Source organism: Ovis canadensis, chromosome 2 (genome assembly GCF_042477335.2).
Source record: "Ovis canadensis isolate MfBH-ARS-UI-01 breed Bighorn chromosome 2, ARS-UI_OviCan_v2, whole genome shotgun sequence".
Taxonomy (NCBI): Eukaryota; Metazoa; Chordata; class Mammalia; order Artiodactyla; family Bovidae; genus Ovis; species Ovis canadensis.
Genome location: NC_091246.1, coordinates 237,714,833 through 237,739,088, shown reverse-complemented (window position 1 = coordinate 237,739,088; position 24,256 = coordinate 237,714,833). Strand labels below are relative to the sequence as shown.

Here is a 24,256-nt window from a genome sequence, read left to right as displayed (position 1 = left end):
CCTCTCAAATCTAAAAAAACCAGTTTTTTATATTCAAACCTCTTATACCTCACTGCTTCCCTTTTGCACATCAGATGACCTTTCCTCCTGTTTCATACAAAAGCATCAGATGGGAATTCCCTCTCTTCCTGCTCCCACCTGGTAAACCCTGCATCTGCCCGCTCCTTTCCAGTATCTTCCTTCTCTCCAAAGCCACCCTTCCACCTCTCCTGACTATCTCCATGGTCCCTCCTCTTTCTTGAGAACTCAGCATCTCCCCCTGGTGACTCAGATGATCGAGAATCTGCCTGCAATGCAGGAGACCCAGGTTCCCTGGGTCAGGAAGATCCCTTGGAGAAGGGCACAGCAACCCACTCCAGTATTCTTGCCTGGAGAATTCCATGGACAGAGGAGCCTAGCAGGCTACAGTCCATGGGGTCACAAGAGTTGGACAAGACTGAGCGACTTTCACTTTCTCACAAGGATATTCATTCAACCAATGCCCAATCCTATCACAGTTCATGAAAGGAATTTTCTCCTGATCCTTCTCTCACTTCAGCCACCTCCATCGCTCTCCCTTCTGTTTCACAATGAAACTTCTAGAAATGAGTTACCCAGACTTATTGTCTCCATTTCTTTACATCTCTCTCCCCTCTGCTGCTTTAGAATTTCAGCATCACCAAAGATCACCAATGACCTCCTGGCCACTGTGATTTGAAGCTGAGCATTGCTGACATGCGACGTTGGTAGATCAACGTTTGTAGCTATAAAAGATGATCTGTATCTTTTCAGGAAAGAAAAGAAAAAGATGTATCTGGGCCACCTCAAAGAAGAGACAGCAGAAAAAAAGCCACCAAGGAAGTAAGATGAGAACACAAGAAAGGGCTGGAGGCCAGAGACAGCTCATCCTTGTTCGCCAAGGTGTGGGAGATGGGATTTTATTCTAAGTGCAATAGGGAACCACTGAAGAGACCTAGTCTGTGATGTGACATCATCCAATTTTTTTAACTTTTTATTTTATATTGGAATATATAGTCAATTAACAATGTTGTGATAGTTTCAGGTGGACGGCAAAGGAACTCAGCATCCATTCTCCCCCAAACACCTCTTCCATTCATGCTGCCACATAGCATTGAGGGGAGCTCCCTGGGCTGTACAGGAGGGCCTTGCTGGTTATCCATTTCAATATAGCAGTGTGTACATGACATGATTCAATTTTCACCAACAAAAAATTATGGTGTTATCTAAAGAATGAATCGGAAATAGAAAAGAATGGATATAGGGCACCCCTTTAAGGGGGCAGATGCCGTGGGAGCTGACAGCAGCCTGGATTCAGATCTGGCAGTGGTTGGAGAGAAGGTCTATTCAAGATCAGTTTGGAGGTAGAGTTGACGAGATTTGGTAAATTGGAAGCTGAGGATGAGAGAGAGAAGGCTTATTCTTCAGTTTCTGGCTTAAACGGCTGGGTGAATGGTAGGTGATGCTGTTGCTGAGAAAGGATGCAAATATATTGGGGGAAGTTTTTAGAATTCAATTTTTGACTTGTTCATTTCAAGATTGGTGCTAACTGTCTATGCATGCGTGTGGTTTGTCAAGAACCATGAGGCTCTGAGATTACCCCTCCGGCAGAGAGATGTTCTTTAGATATATGAACATTGTAAAACCACAAAGCACCTAGGTCAGGGAGAAGAATTCTTTATTGATATTCACAACCAGTTCGACATTGTAGCATTTCTCATACGCAGACCCACAGGAACAAGGAGAGAGCTGATGGAATCTTCTGTGTGAATGCAGGTTACATCCTATAGACACAGGAGAAAGAAGGATGGATTTTCTGTTTGTATACAGGACAAAGACAGTCATCCTCTTCTAATCCTGAAAAGAGAAAAGCAATTTTTTAAAAACTGCTTTGAGATAATTGAAAAGATCCAGAGTCTTCACCCTTATTTGGGAGAATATAAATGCCTCTTTCTAACAGCCAGAGAAACCCCAGGTGTCTCCAGCTTTTACTAGAGTCTCCAAGTTCTGGGCTTCATCCCTTTTGATATGTAAACACCTAGGGATAGAGTGCTCCAGTGTCCCTGGTACTGTGGGACTTAACCTAGGAGCCTAGCCCTGGCCACAACCATTTGATCATGACCAGAATGAGAAGTTTTATCGCTTTTTGGATTAGGCAGTAATTAACTAGCTAGAGATTTAATTTCTATGGTATGTGAAAAGCTAAATAATTCTAGAGGAAGTGAAAGAAAACATCTCTTATTTTTATATCATATATACTTTTGTGTCTCAGGAAGCTAGAGCTTTTCACAGAAGCACTGAGAAATCAAGGAGACAATTTCCCCACAGTACACCAATTTGAAAATGCAAGTCACTCAGTCATATCTGACTCGTTGCAACCCCATGGACTGTAACCTGCCAGGCTCCTCTGTCCACGGGATTCTCCAGGCAAGAATACTGGAGTGGGTTGCCATTCCCTTCTCCAGGGGATCTTCCTGACCCAAGGATCAAACCCTGGTCTCCTGCCTTGCAGGTGGACGGATTCTTTACCGTCTGAGCCACCAGAGAAGTCAATCTGGCACTCAGTAAAAAGATCTAGTCCAAAGATATAAATACAAAATCCATTGGCAAAATAAAGGGAGAAGAGAGCCCCAATTAGCACTCCCACTCCCACTTCCCTTCATCCTCTGGGTCTCAGCCTCATCCTCCACTGCAGGGCCCCTGCCTCTCAATTCTTTGATACCTTTTTGCCCTTTCCCTACTAGAGGCATCCTGGGTCTCTTGTCTCCTGTATCACACACAGGCCCTAGGGAACCAGGAAAAGTGCTTTACGAGACCCCTCCTCTGCTGAAACAGACCATCTGACCGTGTTTACTTGGATGTGGCACTTTCTGGCAGCAGGGGTCTAAAGCCAGGAAAACAGGAAATCAGCCCCAGTGCTCTGGGATTCACCCAAATTAATCTGATTGATTTCAACGGTTTGCACAGAGAGTGAGAAAAGACAGTAAGTTTTCAGGGGAAAGGAAGGTACATACAAGAAAAAAAAAAGAAATATATATATATATATATATATACATATATATAATTACAAAGAGACAGCAGGAGAAAAGTGAGGTGCAGAGCAGGGGTACCAAGGTCTCGCAGTGGGGAGACTGGGAGTGTGAAAAGGCAATCACTGTTCAGGGAAGGAGGAGGGCCACTGGGACCCCAATTAAAACTGTACCCAAATCACTGTTTGGCCAGGGGCAGCCTCACCTGGGCATGGGATCCAAAAGACACTCCAAGGACTGGATCAGGTGACTCATACAGAGGACAACCCAGCCAGGAATACAAAGGTCGTGACAAGGGCACAAAAGAGGACAGAATGTGCCCAGATGCCTAAATCAGAGGGTAAGGCTGGTGATGGAATTTGTCATCTGAAAGCTCAGTGTGGAAGGCTCTCTCCTGCAACCCACAATAGACCAGTAACTTATTACTATAAATAATATATTTTTATGAAAAATGGCACACTTTTCAAATAAAAATATTAGTTAGGTGAGTGGTATCGTTTTATATTTTTGCAACTCTCTTTAATGTCTACCTTAATCAAAGCTGGATTCTTTTAAAAAGTTTTTATGTACTATGTGCTTCTTCAATATTTTTCTACATATCTTTACTGTATTATATTGAGAGCTGAGAGAACATTTTTAATAATGTCAGTCTGTACCCTGCTAACAATTGCTTTCTGTTTTTAAAGCTTCTTTTAAATTTTTTTTCTTTCACCGAAATATGTTTGGTGTACAATATTATGTTAGTTTCAGGTATACTTCATAGGGGTTTCATCTGCATACACCATGAAATGATCACCACCATAAGTCTAGTAACTTATTAACTATCCCCATTCAAAGTTATTATAATATTATTGACTTTATTTCTTATACCATATGTTATATACCTTTGGCTTATTTATTTTATAACTGGGTGTTTGTACCTCTTAATCCCCTTTACCTTTGGTTGAATCATAGGAAGAAAATCCAGCCCCACACAAATTTGTAGCCAAAAGGGGGGAGTGCTTTAACAGTCTTTTGAGATATCTGTGGTTATTCACCTTTGATACTACACCAAAACTCAACAAGTGATAGTTTCTTAAAGATTTGCTGTAACCAGAGTCTGAAACCACATCAATGAGCTTCTCATACTCTGTTGTAGTAAGATGTTTCACACTATCTTGTGTTTCAAATGAATCTCCTACTCATGCCAGATTCTATAATATCATACACAACTGGGAAGTATTGGTTTACTGGATTTTACAGTGAGCTTACAACTCAATCACCTGAGTATTGTTCTTGAGACAATCATGGTACTCCAAGCTGCAACAAACTACTTTCTATGTGCTCCCCAATTTTTCACATAGACTTTTTTCCTTTTGGCTGCATTGGGTCTTAGTTACATCTTGCAGGATCTCTCATTGCAGTGCACAGACTCTCTATTGTGGAGCACAGGCTTAGTCGCTCCACAACATGTGGGATCTCAGGTCCCTAATCAGGGATCAAACCTGTGTCCCCTGCACTGCAAGGCAGAGTCTAAACCACTGGACCACCAGGGAAGTCCTCACATAGACTATTATAAAGAAGTGTTCTCAAGGGTAGAAATTTAATACAATTAATAATTTTAACTGTTTCATCATCAAGAACATTCTTAAATGAAACTGCTGTTTGTTTTTTTCATGTTGAGTAAGTGGTAGTGGAGAATGCCATAGGTAATTCTAAGATTTGGGGGACTTTATTTGTACTGAAGCACCAGCATTTTTACCTGCTTTATCTGTGCAAAAGCCAACATAGCAAAAAAAAGGCAAAGAACATCTTATTATGAAAACAATTTTGACCTGGAAGGTCTCCTGAAAGAGTTACCAGGACTCTCCAAGGGGTTCACAATCTCACTTTGAATCTCTGGTCCAGAGGCTCAAATGACTGCTCCCCAAAGGACATTCTCTCAGTAGTGGAATCAATACTGCCCAGGTTAGCTATGGCCCTCCCCTGACTGGCAGACAGATCAGTGGTAGAATTATTCTCAGGAGGGTGTCTTGGAGGCTCAAGCAAGACTGGAACCTCCAGCCTTCAACTCCAGAGTGTTCAAGGTCCTTCCTGGTTCTCTGGGAGATTCCCCACTGACTTTCCAGAGGGGAAAGTGACATGAATGCTGTTTGTTTGTTTTTTTGTTTTTTTCAGAGATCAGTGATAATACTTCAGAAATGGATGAAGGGAAGAGACCCCAGGAACCACCCAGCACACCACCAAGAATCACCCATGGCAAAGGTGAGGGATCGCAAGTCTCACAGTGCATAATCAGGAACCCAAACTTAGAGCTGTTTTTCTCTGTGTCAGTGTTCCTCAGCTGTTTGTTCATTATTGCTGCTCCAGAGAGCCCATCTAGATATTTTTTTCTAATCATGAACGCTACCCCCCAGGGCATTTTAATAACACAAGTATATTGTATATCCATTTCTGTACTGGATATATTTATTTATGCTTTATACATGGAAAGAGTTAAGTTTTCCACCCCAAGAACCAATTAGGGGGCAACCCATCACTGTTAAGGCTCCCCTCGTGGCTCAGAGAGTAAAGAATCCACCTGCAATGCAGGAAACCCAGTTTTGATCCCTGGCTAGGGAAGATCCCCTGGAGAAGAGAATGGTTACCCACTCCAGTATTCTTGCCTGGCCAGTTCCATGGACAGAGGAGCCTGACAGGCTACAGTCCATGGGGTTATGAAGAGTTGGACATGACTGAGCGACTCTCACTTTCATTCACTGCCGCTAAGAATTCATGCTCTGAGTATATTCATGGTACTTTATTACACTGCCAAGCCATACAGTTTTTCCGTAAGACCCCAATCACCGTATTTCTCTCATGAACTTTCTGGGAAGTGAACAGCTAGTCATAAACACAAATGTAATATTATGCCTGAGCATGAGCCCCTGACTTTGCTGTGTGCATGCGCAGGACTAGAGAATCTTGGTCCTTAGAGCCCTCTTGAGGAGTCACCATTCTCCATTATAATAAAGTGAAAGTGAAGTAGCTCAGTCGTGTCCGACTCTTTGCAATCGCATGGACTGTAGCCTACAAGGCTCTTCCCTCCATGGGATTCTCCAGGCAAGAATACTGAAGTGGGTTGCCACTTCCTTCTCCAGGGGATCTTCCCAACCCAAGGATCGAACCCTGGTCTCCCGCATTGCAGGCAGACGCTTTAACCTCTGAGCCAGCAGGGAAGCCCATTATATTAAGGGATAGAAATAATACTGTTAAAGCTTTACCAACTCAGTATTGATGGAAATGAATACAAAGATTGCGTATTCAAAAGTTTCTTTCTTATTACTTTCAAGATTCCATGGATGATGACAGTAACCTGTCTTTGGGAAAATCTCCCGGGAAACAGCATAAATGTAAAGAACTTATTTGGTCTCTGGTAGGGTAGACTTGATATTATTTTTAATGATTGTTATGTCCTTAGGACATCCAAGCCAGAAAAAGATGTGTGCTTTTTACAGGAGTAATTTAACTTTTTGCAACATTAAAAAAAAAAAAGTACTATAAAAGCAATATGCTGTGGCCATTAAGACTAACTTGCTGTATGTGACAGAAAACCACCACTTACCCTCCCCCTCCAAATAGTGGGTGAGGTAAAAAGGCTTATTTCTCTCTCCTATACAGAAGTAGGTGGTTGGGGCTGGCACCATGCACGGCTCATTCTGGCTGTTGCTCCATCATCCTTAGCGTGCGGCATCCCCTTCCCTGGGCTCCAGCCCACAATAAAGCAAAGTGGCAAGGTCAAGGAGAGGCATACCTCCTCCACTGCAGGACTCTAGCTGCAGGTTAAATTTAGTAATTCTGCTACCATTTCATTGCCAAGCAGTGTGGATTTCAGCACCATCCATAGCAGACAGCTGTCCTGGAGACCCCTGTCCTGCAGAGAAATACACTGCGCAGGTTAAGCCACCAAGATCCGGTTCAGCTTGTACTGAAGAGTAGCCCATCCTGTCCAGCCCCATGTAAAGTTCCTCATAAAATCTGCCAACAGTATGCAAAGTTATTAATCAGGAAATGAAATATATGTTTAATCTGCTTCTGCCACCTTATTTTTGTACCTTACAAAAAGGCCTGCATTCATGTACATATATATGTATACATTCTTTACATATATATATTTATATGTGTATACATTATATATGTATATATATACACACTGCTGCTGCTGCTGCTGCTGCTAAGTCACTTCAGTCGTGTCCGACTCTGTGTGACCCCATAGACGGCAGCCCACCAGGCTCCCCCGTCCCTGGGATTCTCTAGGCAAGAACACTGGAGTGGGTTGCCATTTCCTTCTCCAACGCATGAAAGTGAAAAGTGAAAGTGAAATCACTCAGTCGTGTCCGACTCTTCGAGACCCCATGGACTGCAGCCTACCAGGCTCCTCTGTCCATGGGATTTTCCAGGCAAGAGTACTGGAGTGGGGTGCCATCGCCTTCTCTAATATATACACACACACATGCTTATTCTGCATAGTCTATTCTATAAACACTTCTAAACATTTTTCTCATTGTATCAATGTTATCCATTGTCTATTTTCCTTTTTTGGAGGGGAGGGGATATACAGCTCATTACTGCATGATTAACAGTTTATTTCAATAATAACCTATTGGTGGTAAGTTAGGATACTTCCCATTTTTATATAAAAATAGAAATCATATTGCATGTGTTGGTATCTTTACACAATTGCCCAATAATTTCCTCCGAATTAATTTCTAAGTGTAAATTACGTGGTTAGAGTCTGTATATCTTAAATTTCATATTTGTTAACAAACTATTCTCCAGAAAATACTGTTTTGCTGTTGTTGTTCCCTTCAACAACACAAGCGCTCATTAACTACATCCTCATCAACCCAGATATGATCGAAATTTTTACAAGTTTGGGTATAATTCAAACCAAGCAATGAATTTTTTGGACTTTTAGGGGGGTCTAAACATGCTTTTTAAAATTTTTTTTCATTTGTATTTCCTCTTTTAATTTATGCTTTAATTTAATTTATGTACTTTCAATTTATGCTTTTTGTCCATTTTCTTAGTATACTATTCATTTTTTATTTTATCTGTTAAGGACATTCATCCTCTAATGTTACATATATTGGAATTTCCCAGTTTTATTTTAATATTGCATGGATACTTTTTGAAATATGGGCATTTGAGTTTTTTAAAGGGTTAAATCTGTTCATCTTTTACCTTTATGATTTTTGGCCTTGACTTTGGCTAAGAAGATCATTTATATCTATGGCTTATAACAATCTCTCTATATATTTTCTTCTAGTCTTGAAAAAACTAGTTATTAGAAAAAATGGCATATTTTAGTGTTAATAATTTGCCACATCTCTCTTATTCTTTATTCAATCATTTTTCATTTCCAAGTAGTTTCTTCACATTGGCTCATGGTTCTCTTTCCTCCCCAAAGGGATGGGAAGATAAAAAAGATTTTACTCAAAAATTTCAAACTTTCTTAATTCCTTATATATGCATTAGTAAACTGTATTGGTGTTTTTCTTTCTGGCTTACTTCACTCTGTATAATAGGCTCCAGTTTCATCCACCTCATTAGAACTGATTCAAATGTATTCTTTTTAATGGCTGAGTAATACTCCATTGTGTATATGTCCCACAGCTTTCTTATCCATTCATCTGCTGATGGACATCTAGGTTGCTTTCATGTCCTGGCTATTATAAACAGTGCTGTGATGAACATTGGGGTACACATGTCTCTTTCAATTCTGGTTTCCTCGGTGTGTATGCCCAGTAGTGGGATTGCTGGGCCATAAGGCAGTTCTATTTCCAGTTTTTTAAGGAATCTCCACACTGTTCTCCATAGTGGCTGTACTAGTTTGCATTTCCACCAACAGTGTAAGAGGGTTCACTTTTCTCCACACTCTCTCCAGCATGGCATTGAAACATGTATAATATCATATAAGAAACGAATTGCCAGTCCAGGTTTGATGCAGGATACAGGATGCTTGGGCTGGTGCACTGGAATGACCCAGAGTGATGATATGGGGAGGGAGGAGGGAGGGGGATTCAGGATGAAGAACATGTGTACACCTGTGGCGGATTCATGTTGATGTGTGGCAAAACCAATACAATATTGTAAAGTAATTAGCTTCCAATTAAAATAAATAATTTAAATTTAAAAAAATTTCGAACTTGTAGATCACTATAGATAGCCATAAAAGATGATTTTCTTTTCTGTTTCAGAAAAGAAGAGAAAAATACATAACTGGTCAAGTTCAAAAAAAAGGCAGAAAAAATGTCTCTCAAAAGGTGAGCAAGAAGGATGAAGTTGTCATTCCCTTGGTGTTCATTAGGGTTCTTCGCTCCAGCCACATGGCCGACTCCACCCCAGTGCCTAGACCATCTCATCAAGGACTATACCTCACAAAGGGAGAAACATGTTGGTTCTAACAGGCTTCTTTTATCTTATCATTGGGAAGGAATGAGGTGGAGGTGGACAGGAGGCATCAGACAATTTTGAGATATGGGACTTCCCAGGTGACACTAGTGATAAAGAACCCACCTGCCAATGCCAGAGACACAAGGGACATGGGTTCAATCTCTGGGTCGGAAAGATCCCCTGGAGGAGGGCATGGCAACCACTGCAGTATTCTTGCCTGGAGAACCCCCAAGGACAGAGGAGCCTGGGGGGCTACAGTCTATAGGATAACACAGAGTCAGACACGACTGAAGTGACTTAGCACGCACAATGTCCAGTGCAAGTTCAGAGCCAAGAAGAACAGATAAAGCAAAAACCTGAATGTGTAGGCAGGATTCAGATTCCCAGTCCCAAACTGGGGTTAGATTTGCGGTCATCGAGTGTTCAGAACCACCCGCAGAGATGCTTAGCATGCCATTGACTCCATGCATGAAAAAGCATGTTATTTGTAGCACAAGAAACAAAACTGCATGTAACTCTGTGTTTTTCTGGACCCTCTGCTTTATTCCTTTTCATGCTCATCACCTTTTAGCCTTTTCTTCTGCACTTTCTCCCTCTTCCCCTGCCCCTTTCCTTTCTCCTTGTTTCTTTAGTTCAAGATGTGCCCATGGGTGGGGATTGTCTTGGATTCCCAGCCCTTAGGATGGAATGTGGCACCCTGGGAGGGAATCTCCTCTCAGCACCCAAACTGGAATCATGACATGCATTTCAATGCTTTGGACATTTTCCCAATTTTTCTGCTTGTTGCCAATACCCCTCAGTCTTGGGGTCTGACCTAGGAAGGGACCAGAACCTCCTCCCTCACCCTCCTCCTCCCCTTGACTCTTTTTCCCAGTCCCCAGCCCCGCTGCCTCCTGTCACATGCTGAGTTCTCTCTACCAACAACTTCTGGGAACACTTGACTTTCAGACTTCTGAGCTTTTCTTGTTGGTGTATAAAAATAATTTTTGGAACATAGAAATCCCCTTTCACTCTTGAGTTTCTGAGATTTTGTGTAGTATCTCCAGAGTGGCCTCGACTGAGATCCTGGGCTAGATTCTGCCCTTTCCCGAAAATTGATTAACTTCATAATTAGGGAACCCTGACCATTATAAGGGACTTCCCTTGTGGCTCAGCTGGTAAAGAATCCGCCTGCAAGGTGGGAGACCTGGGTTCAATCCCTGGGTTGGGAAGATCCCCTGGAGAAGGGAAAGGCTACCCACTCGAGTATTCTGGCCTGGAGAATTCCATGGACTATACAATGTATAAGGATGAAAAATACATAATTTGAATATTTTCTAAACTATGCTGCTTGTTACACATTCATTCCACAGAGATGCATTGAGCTGAGGCCTGTTCTGGCCACATGCCTTAGCTCCTGAGGACTTAGCAACAAGCAAAACAGACAAGACCCCTGCCCTCACTTATATTCTCACTGATACACGTGTAATGAAGAGTCAGAATTGAAGGAGGAAAAGAGAAACAGGGTTTAGGGAGGAGAAGAAAGATACATCCAAGAAAAAGAGAGGAGTAATTATAGAGAAATAGTATGGAGAAGGCAATGGCACCCCACTCCAGTACTCTTGCCTGGAAAATCCCATGGATAGAGGAGCCTGGTAGGCTGCGGTCCATGGGGTCGCTAAGAGTCGGACCCCACTGAGCGACTTCACTTTCACTTTTCACTTTCATGCGTTGGAGAAGGAAATGGCAACCCACTCCAGTGTTCTTGCCTAGAGAATCCCAGGGACGGGGGAACCCAGTGGGCTGCTGTCTATGGGGTCGTACAGAGTCGGACACGACTGAGCGACTTAGCAGCAGCAGTAGCAGTAAGAGGCAGGCAGGGGTACAAAGGGAACTCAAAGTGAGGGGACTGGGAATGTGAGAGGAAGGTCGCTAACGAGAGGGCCGCTGGGACCCCAGTGAAAACTCATCACAAATCTCTCTGTTTGGCCCAGGAGCAGCCTCATCAGGGCTCAGAATCCAAGAGACTCAAAAGAAGGACGACTCAACCAGAAATTCAAAGGTCATGACGAGAGCCCAAAAGGCACAGGCTGAGGGTGCCCGAAAGCCTGCACAAAAGGACAAAGCTGGTGGTGGCACTGGTCACCTGAAGGCTCAGCGTGGGAGGGTCTCTCGTGGAGCCCGCACAGGTGACGCAGATCTAAAGTGACCACTAGAAGGAGGGAGAAGCATTGGTGAGGCGGCATGAAGACAGAGCAGGGGTCTCGGGGTCTGGGGGTGGTTGTTGGGAGAAGTAATCGCGTCCCCAGGGTGCAGGTTGCCTCAGCGGTGTCCTGGGGACGCAGGTCACCTCTCCCAGGTTCTGCTGTTTACATATTCATCAGCAGAGTCACCTCTGCTCCATGGAGTCTGGGGGCTCCTCTCTGATTCGGGCCGGCCCAGTGACGTGAGTGCAGCAAACCTCGAAGGGGACACTTTCTCTGGGTTACTTCTTCATGGTTTGTCTCTGGAGGTGAAATAGGCTAATGCATGAATCTGCAGATTTAAAATCATCTCGGGACTTCCCTGCTGGTCCAGTGGTTAAGAATCCACCTAACCGTGCAGGGGACATGAGTTCAGTCCCTGGTTGGGCACTAAGCTCTCGTGCCACAACCACTGAGCCTGTGTGCCACAACTAAGACCCGACGCAGTCAAATGAACAAATAAATATTTTTAAAAATAAGATTATCCCATACTGGGAAACCCCTGGTCATCCGGTGGTTAGGATTCTGTGCTCTCACTGCCGAGGGCCTGGCTTCAATTCCTGGCCAAGCAACTTAAATCCCATAAGTGGCATGGTGCGGTGTGGCCGAAAAATTAAATTAAAAATAAAATAAATAATGCCATATCCGATGATCAAACTGTTACCAGTTTAGACTCCCACGAATGTGGTGTGGACACACTTTCCCCTATGTCTTCACCAGCGCTAGAAATAACAAGGGCTTCCCTGGTGGATCTGATGATGAAGAATCTTCCTGCAACACTGGAGAACCAGGTTCAATCCCTGGGTTGGGAAAAGCCCCTGGAGAAAGGAATGGCTACCCACTCCAGTCTTCTTGCCTGGAGAATTCCATGGACAGAGGCGCCTGCTGGGCTACAGTCCATGGGGTCGCAGAGTCGGACACGACTGGCTAACACACACACACAGGAATAACAAGCCTTTTCCATTTGTTGAACACACAGGCAAAGAGAGATAGTCTGCCAGTGTTTTCCTGGAAACTTCTCTGCACACTGCGCAGGGTTAAGCCCGAGGTGGGAGGTCACAATACTGCTCGCCAGCATCTCAGAAGGTCACATACTCCTGCCCTGTGTACTCAGGAAGGGCCATGTGACTTGGCCAGAGAAATGTGGACAGAAGTGAGGGGGCCACTGCAAGCCAAAGCTTGAAACACTTCTTCTAAAATGGGCCAGAAAGTGAGTCATTTAGGCTCAGCTGGCCACACCGGTTTACGGCTGCTACTTTAACCCTTTCTTGGGAGCAGGAAATGGGCAGAGGCAAAAACATGAACAAGTAGGCCTGGCTCTGCTCCAATAAAACATTCATTACAGAAACAGACACTGGGCCGATTGGCTCCTGGGCCGTAGTTTGCTGACGTCTATAATAAACCACTGAGTTCTGGGAGGACCATAAATGACTTCAGCATTCTTTAGCCTCATTTACTAACATCCCTGTTTTCATCTGGGGCTTCCCAGACGGCGCTGGTGGTAAAGAATCCACCTGCCAATGCAGGAGACATGAGACACAGGTTCGATGCTTGGGTCGGGAAGATCCCCTGGAGGAGGAAATGGCAACCCACTCCAGTATTCTTGTCTGGAAAATCCCATGGACAGAGGAACTTGGCGGGCTACAGGCCATACGTTAGCACAGAGGTAGACATGACTGAAGAGACGTAGCATGCACTCTTTTTATTACTTTTAAAATCCTTATTGAAGTGTAGTTGGTTTACAGTGTTGTATTACTTTCTGCTGTATAGCACAGTGAATCAGGTATACGTAATACATATATCCACTCCAGTTTAGGTTATTTTCCATCTAGGCCATTAGAGAGTATTGACTGGAGTTCCCTGTGCTGTACAATGCAGGTCTTTATTTGTTGTCTATTACATATATAGTATCATAGACAGCCCTGCATTGATTCCTATTCTGGTCAAGTTCATCGCAGGTTGACGTCTTGAGGAACACTGGTACACTGTGCTTACAGAAAAATGCTGGTGCGTACTGTACAACTTGAGGGACTCACACGAAGGAAAAGCCCAGGTGTACCCAACAACCGGGTCAAGAAATAGAACATAATCCACACCCATATTCCAACCCCTAGCCACACCCCCAGGGTCTCTTCCAGCCTGGTTCTCTGAGCATCACCCAGCGCTTCCTGCTCCATCCTGCTCAGGGCCAGCTCATGTATCTCCTCCCCCATCACACACTCCATCCCCATAGCCAACCCCTCCATCCTCCTTCTTTGCTACACAGCTTCAGACTCACCTTGAACAAAGCCTCTTGAACTCAGCAGGTACGGTGTTTTTTCTTGGTGGCACTTATCACAAGTATAATTCTTTTTTGATAGGTTTTTTTTTTTGGTTCTCTATTTTTTCAGCCATACCTTGAGGCATGCAGAACGTCCCCCACCAGGGACCGACCCCACACCCCTTACTCCATGCAGAAGCACAGAGTCTTAACCACTGGACCACCAGGGAAGTCCTCAGATCTCTTTGTAAAAAAAAAAGAAAAGAAGTATAGTTAATTTACAATGTTCTGTTAATTTCTAATGTCCAGCAAACTGACTCAGTTATACCTATACATGTATCCTTTTTCAAATTCTCTTCCCATTTAGGTTGTTAGATAATATTGAGTAGAGTTCCCTGGGCTATACAGAAGGTACTTGTTGGTTATCTATTTTAAATACAGCAGTGTGTACATGTCCATCCCAAACTCTCTAACTATCCCTCCCCGCACCGTTCTCCCCGGTAACCGTAAGTTCTTCTCTAAGGCTGTGAGTTTGTGTGTTTTATCACATGTGTGATTAACTGTCTGTACATCCTATTCACTTCAGGAAAATCAAATGAGGTCAGAAGGACTTGCTCGTGGCTCCAGCTGTCTTCTGCGCTTTGCAGTTTGTGCTTAAATAGCTGTCAGATCAATACATTATCCATTCTTCCTCATCAAGTATGAATACCTATATCAGGGCCTCCATTGACCCATATAAACTAGAAAAGAGCCCCTTCCTTGACACACGACTTATATCTGGCAGAGCTGATTCTTGTAACCAGGCCCTTTACTGCCCCCTGCTGGAAAGAGGCCAGAAATGTGTGAATGGACTATAGCTCTGATGTCACTAGGAGCTCCCCACCCCTCACCTTAAAGGGGGACTCTTTGCTCAGTGTATATTCCACACGACCATACACAGAAGCCCTGCCAACCATATGTAAGTGTCTACGCCACTTTACAATTGGCAACCGATTTGTTCTACTCTTTGCCATTTAATCCTCAAATAGGTATTTTCCAGCCCATTTTGCAGATTCAATTAGAACACAAAGGACTTGCATGAGCTGAAACCAACCTAGGTGTTTTAATCTCAAGTCCTTTGTTTTACGCTGAAAAATAAATACTCCCCCTCCAGATCTTTGTAGGAAACACAAGTAGGAGGCAAGAGTCTAGGCAAACACTGACAGCTGTCGGTCAGCATCAGCTTCCCCCACCTCTTTAGCATGTCCGCCCACCCGGCTTTGACTTCTGATTTAACACCTTGTCTTGGGGTGGCAAAGAGTCTGATGCGACTGCAGTGACTTAGGAGGCACACACACACTCTGTGTGGGACAGAACAGCCTGGTGGGCTACAGTCCATAGGGTCACAAAGAGTCGGACACGACTGAATGACTGAGTACCCACACACACCCTCTGCTGTTAAACGATGTGGAATCTTGTTGCACTGTTCCTGATGGCATGGAAAGAGCACACACATAGGGCTGGCATGTCTGGATTCCAATGCCGGCCTCATCTCACAGTGCGGTGACCGCCAGGCATCCTCTCTCCAAAGCTGTGCCAAAGTCCCCAACTCTAAAATGAGGGCCATTACCACTGCCTTCCCTTTCTTAAGGCTGTTGTGCAAATAAACAACAAAACATATGTGCTGCTTTTACTAGTCCCCTAACTGGTGCTTCTCCAGCCACTCCATCGCCACACGGGCCCTTCCTCTACAGACCACAGGGGCCCAGACTTTTCCCCAGGCCATGATGGGTTTTTCTGCCTTAATTTTTATTTATTATTATTATTTTTGACTGCACTTGGTCTTCATTGCTGCGAGCAGGCTACTTTCCAGTTGTGGTTCAAGGGCTTCTCATTGCGGTGGCTTCTCTTGTGGTGGAACACAATCTCTAGGGGGCATGGGCTCAGTAGTTGCTGCCCGAGGGTTCCGGAGCACGGGCTCAGTGGTTGCAACAAACGGGCATAGTTGCTCCGTGGCGTGTGGAAGCTTCCCGGACCAAGGATTGCACCTGTGCCCCTGCATTGGCAGGAGGATTCTCAACCACTGACCCACCAGGGAAGTCCCCAGGCATAGTGTTCACCTTGTGCCTCTTTCCTAGGTTCTGTAAGAATCCCTGGAGGTGGTCTTCCCCATCACGTACAGGGGTTTTTCCATTCTGCTCTTCTTTGTCTCTGTTAGGCTTTTCTTTTCGTTTTCTCCACCAGGCTTTCATCTCTATGAACTCCCTTTGTATTTGGTTTTTTCTGGTGTTATTGCTGTTGCTGTTGCTTGTTGTTTGGTTGATTTTGGGGTTGTTTTTCGTTTGTTTTCTGGCCACGCTGCTCAGCATGCAGGATCTTAGTTCCCTGACCAGGATTGAACTTGTACCACTTGCGCTGGAATCACGAAGTCTTAACCAGTGGACCAGCAAGGAAGTCCCTCCCTTTGCTCTCTAATTGCTTACTTATCCTAGCAGGTTCCTCATCTTTGCTCACATTTAACAGCATTGACCTAATAGATGTGGGAGAGCTGCATTCAAACTGCGATCCACCCCTCCAGGCTTCCATCCTTAAACGTCTGTTTACTGAGATGAGAGGTGGGATGGAGACAAATGAAAGATCATGGGAAGCAGATCAGAAAACTTTCTCCCTCCCTGAGGGGAGGGGGTGGGGGTGGGGTTGGGGAGTGGCTTTGGAAGCATTAAGGATGCAAGGTCCCTCCTAATCAGGCAAAGGAGGGGGAGCTGCCTGTGCCCACCACTCTGCACACTGGGCTGGCTGCCCAGAGTTCCCAAAGCCACACACTGGAGCCATATCTGCCTGTGGGCATGTCTGGGATGTCTGTATCCACTGGACCTGTACTCGATCGTTCAGTGACACAGACAGCTATGGAAGGTCCCTGTTGCCATCCAAATCCCCCTCGGGATTTTCACAGTGATTCAAAGTTACCCGTGATTCCGCCTTGTCAGCAAGTTAGGAACCTGTGGTGCAAATGCCCCATTCCGCTTTCATGACATCAGCACACGCTGTTGTAACCTTGCTCGTAAATTGCAGAGCCAGGATCACAAGCCCACCTAGTCTGGCTCCCAGTGCCATGCTCTCATTCCCTGGGTCATATTTAGTGGGCGGATGCTGTGGACCAATGGTGGAGCCAGTTGCTCCGTGCAAGAGCACTGGCCAGCTGTTCTTCCCACCAAGGTCTTCCCACCCCTTATTCTTACCTACCTTGCTACAACCCCTGCTCCGCAAGGCTGAGCTTCCTCTGGGTTCTGTAGAAGGCAAAGTTCGCCTCACTTCTCATTTCTCATCTGACTCTGCCTAGTTCATATCTTTCTGAACTAACTCATGGTTTCTTTGCCGTTGATGCGGCTCTGTTTCTTTTTTTTTTTTTCCCCAATGATGCGCTTGCTTTTTCGTGTTTTCCTTTAGATCTTTCTATAAGTGTTCAAGACCAGGGTGAGATTTGGGCTATATAGTCTCCTTGCCTCATTGCAGATGCAGCCACATCCAGTATGAATGCGCATCAGCTCTGGGAAGCCGTTTCTCTCTGCCCCACCCCCACCCCAAGAAACGGCTCCTGCGTCTGTCTTTAATGAACTCGCCCTCAGTGAGGCTGGTGGGGGATGGGGAAAGCAAGAATTACTGATGTTTATGTTGTGTTCGTGCTAAGGCACTTCAGTCATGTCCAGCTCTTTGCAACCCCTTGGACTGCAGTCCAAGAGGCTCCCCTATCTGTGGAATTCTCCAAGCGAGACTAGTGGAGTGGGTTGCCTTCTCCTCCTCCAGGGGATCTTCCCAATCCAGGGATCGAACCTGAGTCTCTTACGTCTCCTGCATTGGCAGGCAGGTTCTTTATTACCAGTGCCCCTGGGAAGCCTGATGTTTATGTTACCCTTCCTACTTTTATAATTCTTTCTCCTGAATCAGAACCCCAGATCCCTACTCTAAGGCTGTGAGTTGCCTAACTCTCCATAGGCAAAATGACTAGTCTAGAACTCTCGGGGGTTTTCTTTTCCTCTTAGAGGAAGAAACAGGAGAACAATCAAATGAAAAGGGACAAGACTTAACATTATCCTCTCAGTGCTAACTGCTTCACTTACCCCCATCTTTGTTTGAATCAGGCAAAAAAAAGAAAAAAGTCATAGACAGAGAAATGTTCTCCAACTACATGAACGCAAAGGAATATTCTGGGCTGGCAACGCCCATCAGAAGGACAAGCAGGATGCTCATGGAATAAAGGAGTATTGGGTGATTGTGGATTAGTCTGTAAATGTAAACACATTCACACAATTGAAGCACAATATGTTTGTTAAAGTATTTTATGTGATGTAGGGTTGGCAGGGGTCGTTTTGTTTATTAAGGACCCCTCGGTACACCCATGTAGTCTGCCACTCAAAATGGAAGACTCCCTGTGAATTAACCAGAGAATGCTCCCCAGTGTTCTTTATGTTATTATGCTCTTTATGTTATTATGCTCTTATTATTAGAATTCACGGAAAATTCAAGGGGGAGACAGAATGAAGACTGAAGAACACGAAGCTGTTCTTTTCCTTTTTAATAATGTATTTATTTGGTTTTTGGGTGGGCTGGGTCTTCGTGGCTGCGAGTGGGCTTTCACTAGTTGTGGCTGGGGGCCGTCTACTGTGTCGCGGAGCACAGGCCCTGGGCACACTAGCGCACGGGCTTCGGTGATCGTGACACACTTGCTTTAGTTGCCTGAGACATGCGGCATCTTCCCTGACCAGGGATGGGAACCACGTCCCCGGCATTGGCAGATAGATCCTTATCCCCTGAACCACCAGGGAACTCCAACCTGTTCTTTCTTTTTTACTTTCAGAAAAACCCAAAGATGAAACTTTCGATTTTCACTCTCCTGAACTCCCTGTGACCTGTGGGGAAGCAAAGGGGATTTTATATAAGGAGAAAATGAAGCAAGGTGAGTTCCTTGACCTTCTGCCCTTTGGAACCCCGCGATGAAGGAATCACTAGAAGGGAAGAGAATATCCAGGTGTCATTGTTCAGGGCGCGGACCCTGCAAGCAAGGCTGCTTTAGAAAAAGCTGGGCTTGAGATGAAGGGGTTTTTCCACCTTTTCAATGTCATTTTATATCTGGTGACCAGGCCACTGCCTTTCCACATGGAAGTCATCCATGGACCTGTGACACACGTCCTTGCCACAGGAAAGGCAAATCCTGTCCCAATCCCTCACCACTCAGGTGGGTTTCAGGGCTTCCTTAAATCAGAGAGGAGGAATCGGGTTTCCCTGCTCCTTATCCCACCTCACAGGGAGTCTCTGAACCCAGAATGGTAGAGCACCATGAGTAGAGGGATGGAGGTTTAGGGTGAATTCACCGCGGATGGGAGTGGATGTAAGATGGACTGTCTTTACCTTCCAGGATCCTCAGAGAAGTGTATTCAGAATGAGAAGGGAGTTTGGTTCACACCAAATGAATTTGAAATTGAAGGAAAGCGGAAACGTTCTAAGAACTGGAAGCGGAGTGTGTTTTGTGGAGGAAACAGCCTAGAAAAGCTGCTGCAGGTATTGTAATAACAAGAGACACATAGGTGGTGAGTTTAACTCCCTGAAGGATGAGCGGAATTACAATAACAGAAGTGTGAGGAAATTCCCATCAGGATTCCACAGCGGGACTGAGAAAGAGCTAACCGATCATAGAAAAACACTGTGGGTGAGGAAGTTAGGAACCCAGACTGGTGCTGATGAGGGGAAACTTTAAATACGAGATGGAGGGATTTAAGAAGCTTACCCTGCTGGTATGGGAGAGGGTGGGCTGCAAGGAAACTAGATGAAGAGAGAGACCCCTCTGAAAGCTTCCCTGGGCCCACCACCCAATAAACACCTCCTCAAGACTACACTCCACGTGGGCCCCTCGGTGAAGCATTTCCAGACCATCCTGCCCATGGCCAGTCCCTCCTCTCCACTTCCCCAGCACATTGTTCCATCCCGTGAGCAACAAACAAGGGTACTAGTCTCTGTGATCCCAGGTCCCAACACGAAACCGCTCCATAGCACTCAGAATGTGATCCCTGAAATGAAATCATTAGGATGTTATCTAGAGGAGAAACGGGAAGGAAAAGGAGTGGGTAGGCTAGCAGAGAGAGGAACAGGTCTTGAGTTTGAGTGACAGAGAATAAATAACGTCCAGAAGAAGAGCCAATGGGAGGAGGGAGCTAGTTATTCTTTCTGCTCTCTTGTACCCAGTAGGCTGTCCATGTACAAATATTCATTCACAAGTGGGGACTTGGATATTTACAAAAGAAAAGCCTTCAGAACAGTCCCATTCATTGACCTGTCCTCTCTTGCAGAAAGGAATTTTGATCTGTCCTTCTTCAAGAAAACATCTCAAGACAGAGGTAAATAGCAGGTGAATTCCTACTACATTCTCAGCCACCATGTTGCAGACTTTCCATGTGCCAAGGCTGGCCTGGGCATCCTCGACCTTCCCAGGCCTGAGTCACCTTCCCATTTCAGCACTGCGGTTTCCTGACGACTGCTTTAGCACACTGATGCTTGTACATGCCGCCTTTTTGTTCATAGTTAACTTAACAGAGGGAAGCAGATAACTATTTAGAATGAAGATTAGGAGTGGCATGTGTTCTACAAAAAAGATTTGTATATTGGGATGATCAGCAACCAAATGTGTCAGAAATAGAGTGCTCTAGCTTGAAAAGTAAATACGGTATTGAAATAGACAAGAATAGACAAATAGTAAGAAGTAAGAGTAAGAAGATCATCCTTGATTGAACTCCAAGTATTCCTAACTTTGACATGCTCCTTGTTGGTAACAGCAGAATGGAATGATGTGTTTGAACTGAGCTTTGTCTCTGCAGAGCCTCATGATGGCATTCTTTCACTGGCTGTACCCACTACTCCTCCTCAGGTGCCTTTACTTACATAGATAGATCGTCCAGTCTTGAGTCCCATTCATGGGCTTCCCATTAGATATGGGCTTCCAATAGATGCAATGATGCCTCTTCCATCTTGTCTAGGAGGTTAACCTGACCCTTGGCTGGATTCTCTCAAAGTTGATAAGTCAGTGAGGTCCTCCCAAAGTCCCCAAAGTAGTTTATTATATAAATCATCTTTTCCATGCTGATTTAAAATACCTTGATATGTTTAGGGAGGTTCCTTGTAATAGCAAAAAGAATAAGAATACTGATGTCCATCAGGACTCTAAAATATACTGATAATCGACAGAATGGTGGTTTTTAAAAATGCATGTTTTGCAAGTATAAGGGTGTTAAGGTCAGGAAAGCTTCAGGAAGCTTAAACTGGTAATAACATGTAGAGAAGGAGTGCAGTTTTGTTTATGTGAATGTGTAGGGCTATGACAAAAAAATATCTGGAAGAGTCGGTTATTCTGGGATGGGATGACAAGCGACACTTACCTTCCATGTTATATATTTATATACAGGTGAAATTTTTATAATGATCCTTTATTACTCTTGTAACCAGAAAGAAATAAAGATTTTTAAAATCCAGATCATTAATTAATGGCCCCAATATTATAGTTCCTTCTTACTCCTAATGCTACATGTCAGCAAATGACAGCCAAGGGCACCCTTGGCCTTTCAGTCCTCCCCACCCCCACCCCATCAGGAGTCACAGTGAGGTAAAGAAAACCAAGTTTAGTTCTGATCACAAATGGACCAATGCAGGCCCTTCCCCCAACACACCACTGTCGCTCTGCAGCGTACCAAGTTTTTGCTAGCACCTTGCTCTGTTTCTGTGTACCAGCAAGAGATCTGATGCTGATATTGGGTTGGCCAAAAAGCGCATTTGGATTTTTCCATAACATTGGATGGGAAACCCCGAATGGACTTTTTGGCCAACCTAGTATTGCAAACGTTTGCTTTGTGGCTGGCCTGCAGGGTGCTGCTCCCAGGACCCCAAGGCAACCTGAGCAGCTGGTGCAGAGAATCAGGGGCTCCGGGCCCGTGAGAATCCCCACCACTGGAAGGGCCCAGTGTGCAGACTACAGTTGCTAAGAGAAACTGCATATAGGGTGAAACTGACACCTTTTGCTTTCTGCTTTTTTTTTTCCCCCTTTAACTTTTTGAACAAATCCTAGAACTTTTTGTTGAGGAGTCCACATTCAGGTTAGATAGCAAGATGGTTAGACAGCATCACCGACTCAATGGACATGGGTCTGAGCAAATTTCCAGAGATAGTGGAGGACAGATGAACCTGGCATGCTGCGGTCCATGGGGTTGCAAAGACATGACTGGATACTGAACAGCAACAACAACCCCATTCAAGTGGGCTGATTTGCAACTAACAGTTTAAATAAGTATAAGTAAAATCTGTACATGGGGGTGGTGTTACTTTCAGAACTCAAAAGGCTTTAAAATGTTGCGCAGTTGTTGTAGGATTGAGTTTTAAGAGGGTCAGTCATTGTTTCTTGACAGTGTCAGGGATAGAGCAGCCTTCAACTGACCAAACAATGCCTAGGAATTTGCTGAGCAGGTAGGGCCTTGTTCTACATGCGGGGTGATGGCCCTTCCCTTCTCCTGAGTTCCTTTCTGTAGTTGTATATTCTGAATATGTCAAATGAGAAGGGCTGCATCTATGTGGTGTCATTCCTGTGTTCCTGGGGGAAGTCGGCTGCAGCTACAATCTTGTCTGCAGAGACTGTGTGTGATAGCAAAGCTGTCAAGGTACCCCAGGATAGCCAGGTAAAGGTGTGTTGTATGCCTGCAAAGGTGAAGGCCTGCTCCAGCAGGGAGGCTGTTGAGATAGGCACTGAACAGAACATAAGAGCCAAATCTGTGAATGTAAAGCATTTGCCAGTTGCTAAGTGGATGGCATCAGTAACGGCATTAATATTGGCTATATCGTGGGGGTCCTTTGTGAGTAATTGTATCCCATTAAATTTAAACAAGGTACCTACTATCCTTTCAGGGGACACGCCAAACATAAAACAGAGGGCAAACAGGTATACCTCACCTTAATGCCCTAAGGGCATAACACCCACTGCTCAGAACTATCCTGTAGTGGGCATGGATGTTTTGAGCTAACAAATGATGAAGTGAAATAAAATTAAATCTTTGACTCAATCAGTTTTACACGATGGAGCCCACGGACCTTCCACTCTGTTAAAACAGTTCATAGGACTCAGTAGAAATTAAAGCAGGGCCTTCAAGAACAGAAACTTATCATGTTGTGTTGTTATTTAGTCCCTGAGTTGTGTCCAGCTCTTTTGCGACTCCACGGACTGTAGCCTGCCAGGTTCCTCTGTCCATGGGGTTTCCCAGGCAAGAATTACTGGAGTGTGTTGCCATTTCCTTCCCCAGGGGACCTCCTCAACCCAGGGATCAAACCTGAGTCTCCTGCATTGGCAAGTGGATTCTTTACCACTGAGCCACCAGGAAAGCCCATATAAGATCTGTTTAGCGCAAGAGTGACTATCTCTACTTTTCATCCATTTAAATGTCCAATCTGGCCTGTTCTTAAACTTGGTAAGGATGGGTGGTGCCTCCTGGTGGATGATGGCAACCTCAGTGCCCAGAAGAGAACAACATAACTCCAAGCATAAGTCAGCATGACCTGAGCCAGTTAGCAATCCAAAGAGAGACCCCTAGGTTGGAATGGCCACCCAGTCTCCTGCTTGCCAGCCCAGCTATCTTGTGGTTGCCTGCAGGTAAGTGAGCTCAACCCTGCACCAAAAACTGGGTTCAGATGTTGAAACCAATGATGCAACACATGTGCCAAGAGAGAATAAAAGATTTATTGCTCATATACAGAGACTTTCTGGGGAGAGGCAAGGCAGGCACCCAAGCTGGTCTGAAAGTGGCTGGAGCGAAGAAAGCGTATGCGTGCTATGTCACTTCAGTTGTGTCCAGCTCTGTGAGACCACATGGACTGCAGCCCGCCAGGTTCCCTCTGTCCATGGGATTCTCCAGGCAAGAATACTGGAGTGGGTTGCCATTTCCTTCTCCAGGGGATCTTTCCAACCCAGGGATAGAACCTGAGTCTCTTATGTCTCCTGTATGGGCAGTAGGGTTCTTTACCACTAGCGCCGCCCCAAGAAAGGGTATAGCCCAAGGTTTATTATGGTTAGGGATGTGGCCATGGGCTTCCCTGATAGCTCAGTTGGTAAAGAATCTGCCTGCAATGCAGGACACCTCAATTCAATTCCTGGGTTGGGAAGACCCCCTAGAGAAGGGAAAGGCTACCCACTCCAGTATTCTGGCTTGGAGAATTCCATGGACTGTATAGTCCATAGGGTCGCAAAGAGTCGGACACGACTGAGTGACTTTCACTTCATTTCGCATTGTGTGGCTGAGGTGAGGGTTCCGTTGCTGGGGTGAGGTCTGTCC

The 24,256-nt window shown here is 44.9% G+C and overlaps 1 protein-coding gene across 14 annotated transcripts in view; it reads left to right on the top strand.

The window, feature by feature from the left end:
* Positions 1 to 24,256, top strand: part of SP110 (SP110 nuclear body protein) — a 46,585-nt gene that overhangs the window by 16,753 nt on the left and 5,576 nt on the right. For 4 of the 14 annotated variants that reach the window (XM_069578576.1, XM_069578575.1, XM_069578581.1 and 1 more), the window contains 8 exons: positions 772 to 900; positions 3,220 to 3,366; positions 5,184 to 5,270; positions 9,245 to 9,310; positions 11,414 to 11,608; positions 18,757 to 18,855; positions 19,315 to 19,457; positions 20,243 to 20,290. In XM_069578576.1, the coding sequence (XP_069434677.1) occupies positions 772 to 900; positions 3,220 to 3,366; positions 5,184 to 5,270; positions 9,245 to 9,310; positions 11,414 to 11,608; positions 18,757 to 18,855; positions 19,315 to 19,457; positions 20,243 to 20,290 (914 nt within the window). Of the gene's footprint in view, positions 1 to 771; positions 901 to 3,219; positions 3,367 to 5,183; positions 5,271 to 9,244; positions 9,311 to 11,413; positions 11,609 to 18,756; positions 18,856 to 19,314; positions 19,458 to 20,242; positions 20,302 to 24,256 lie in introns of all 14 variants that reach the window. The other 10 variants (XM_069578582.1, XM_069578583.1, XM_069578588.1 and 7 more) reach the window with 4 other exon arrangements.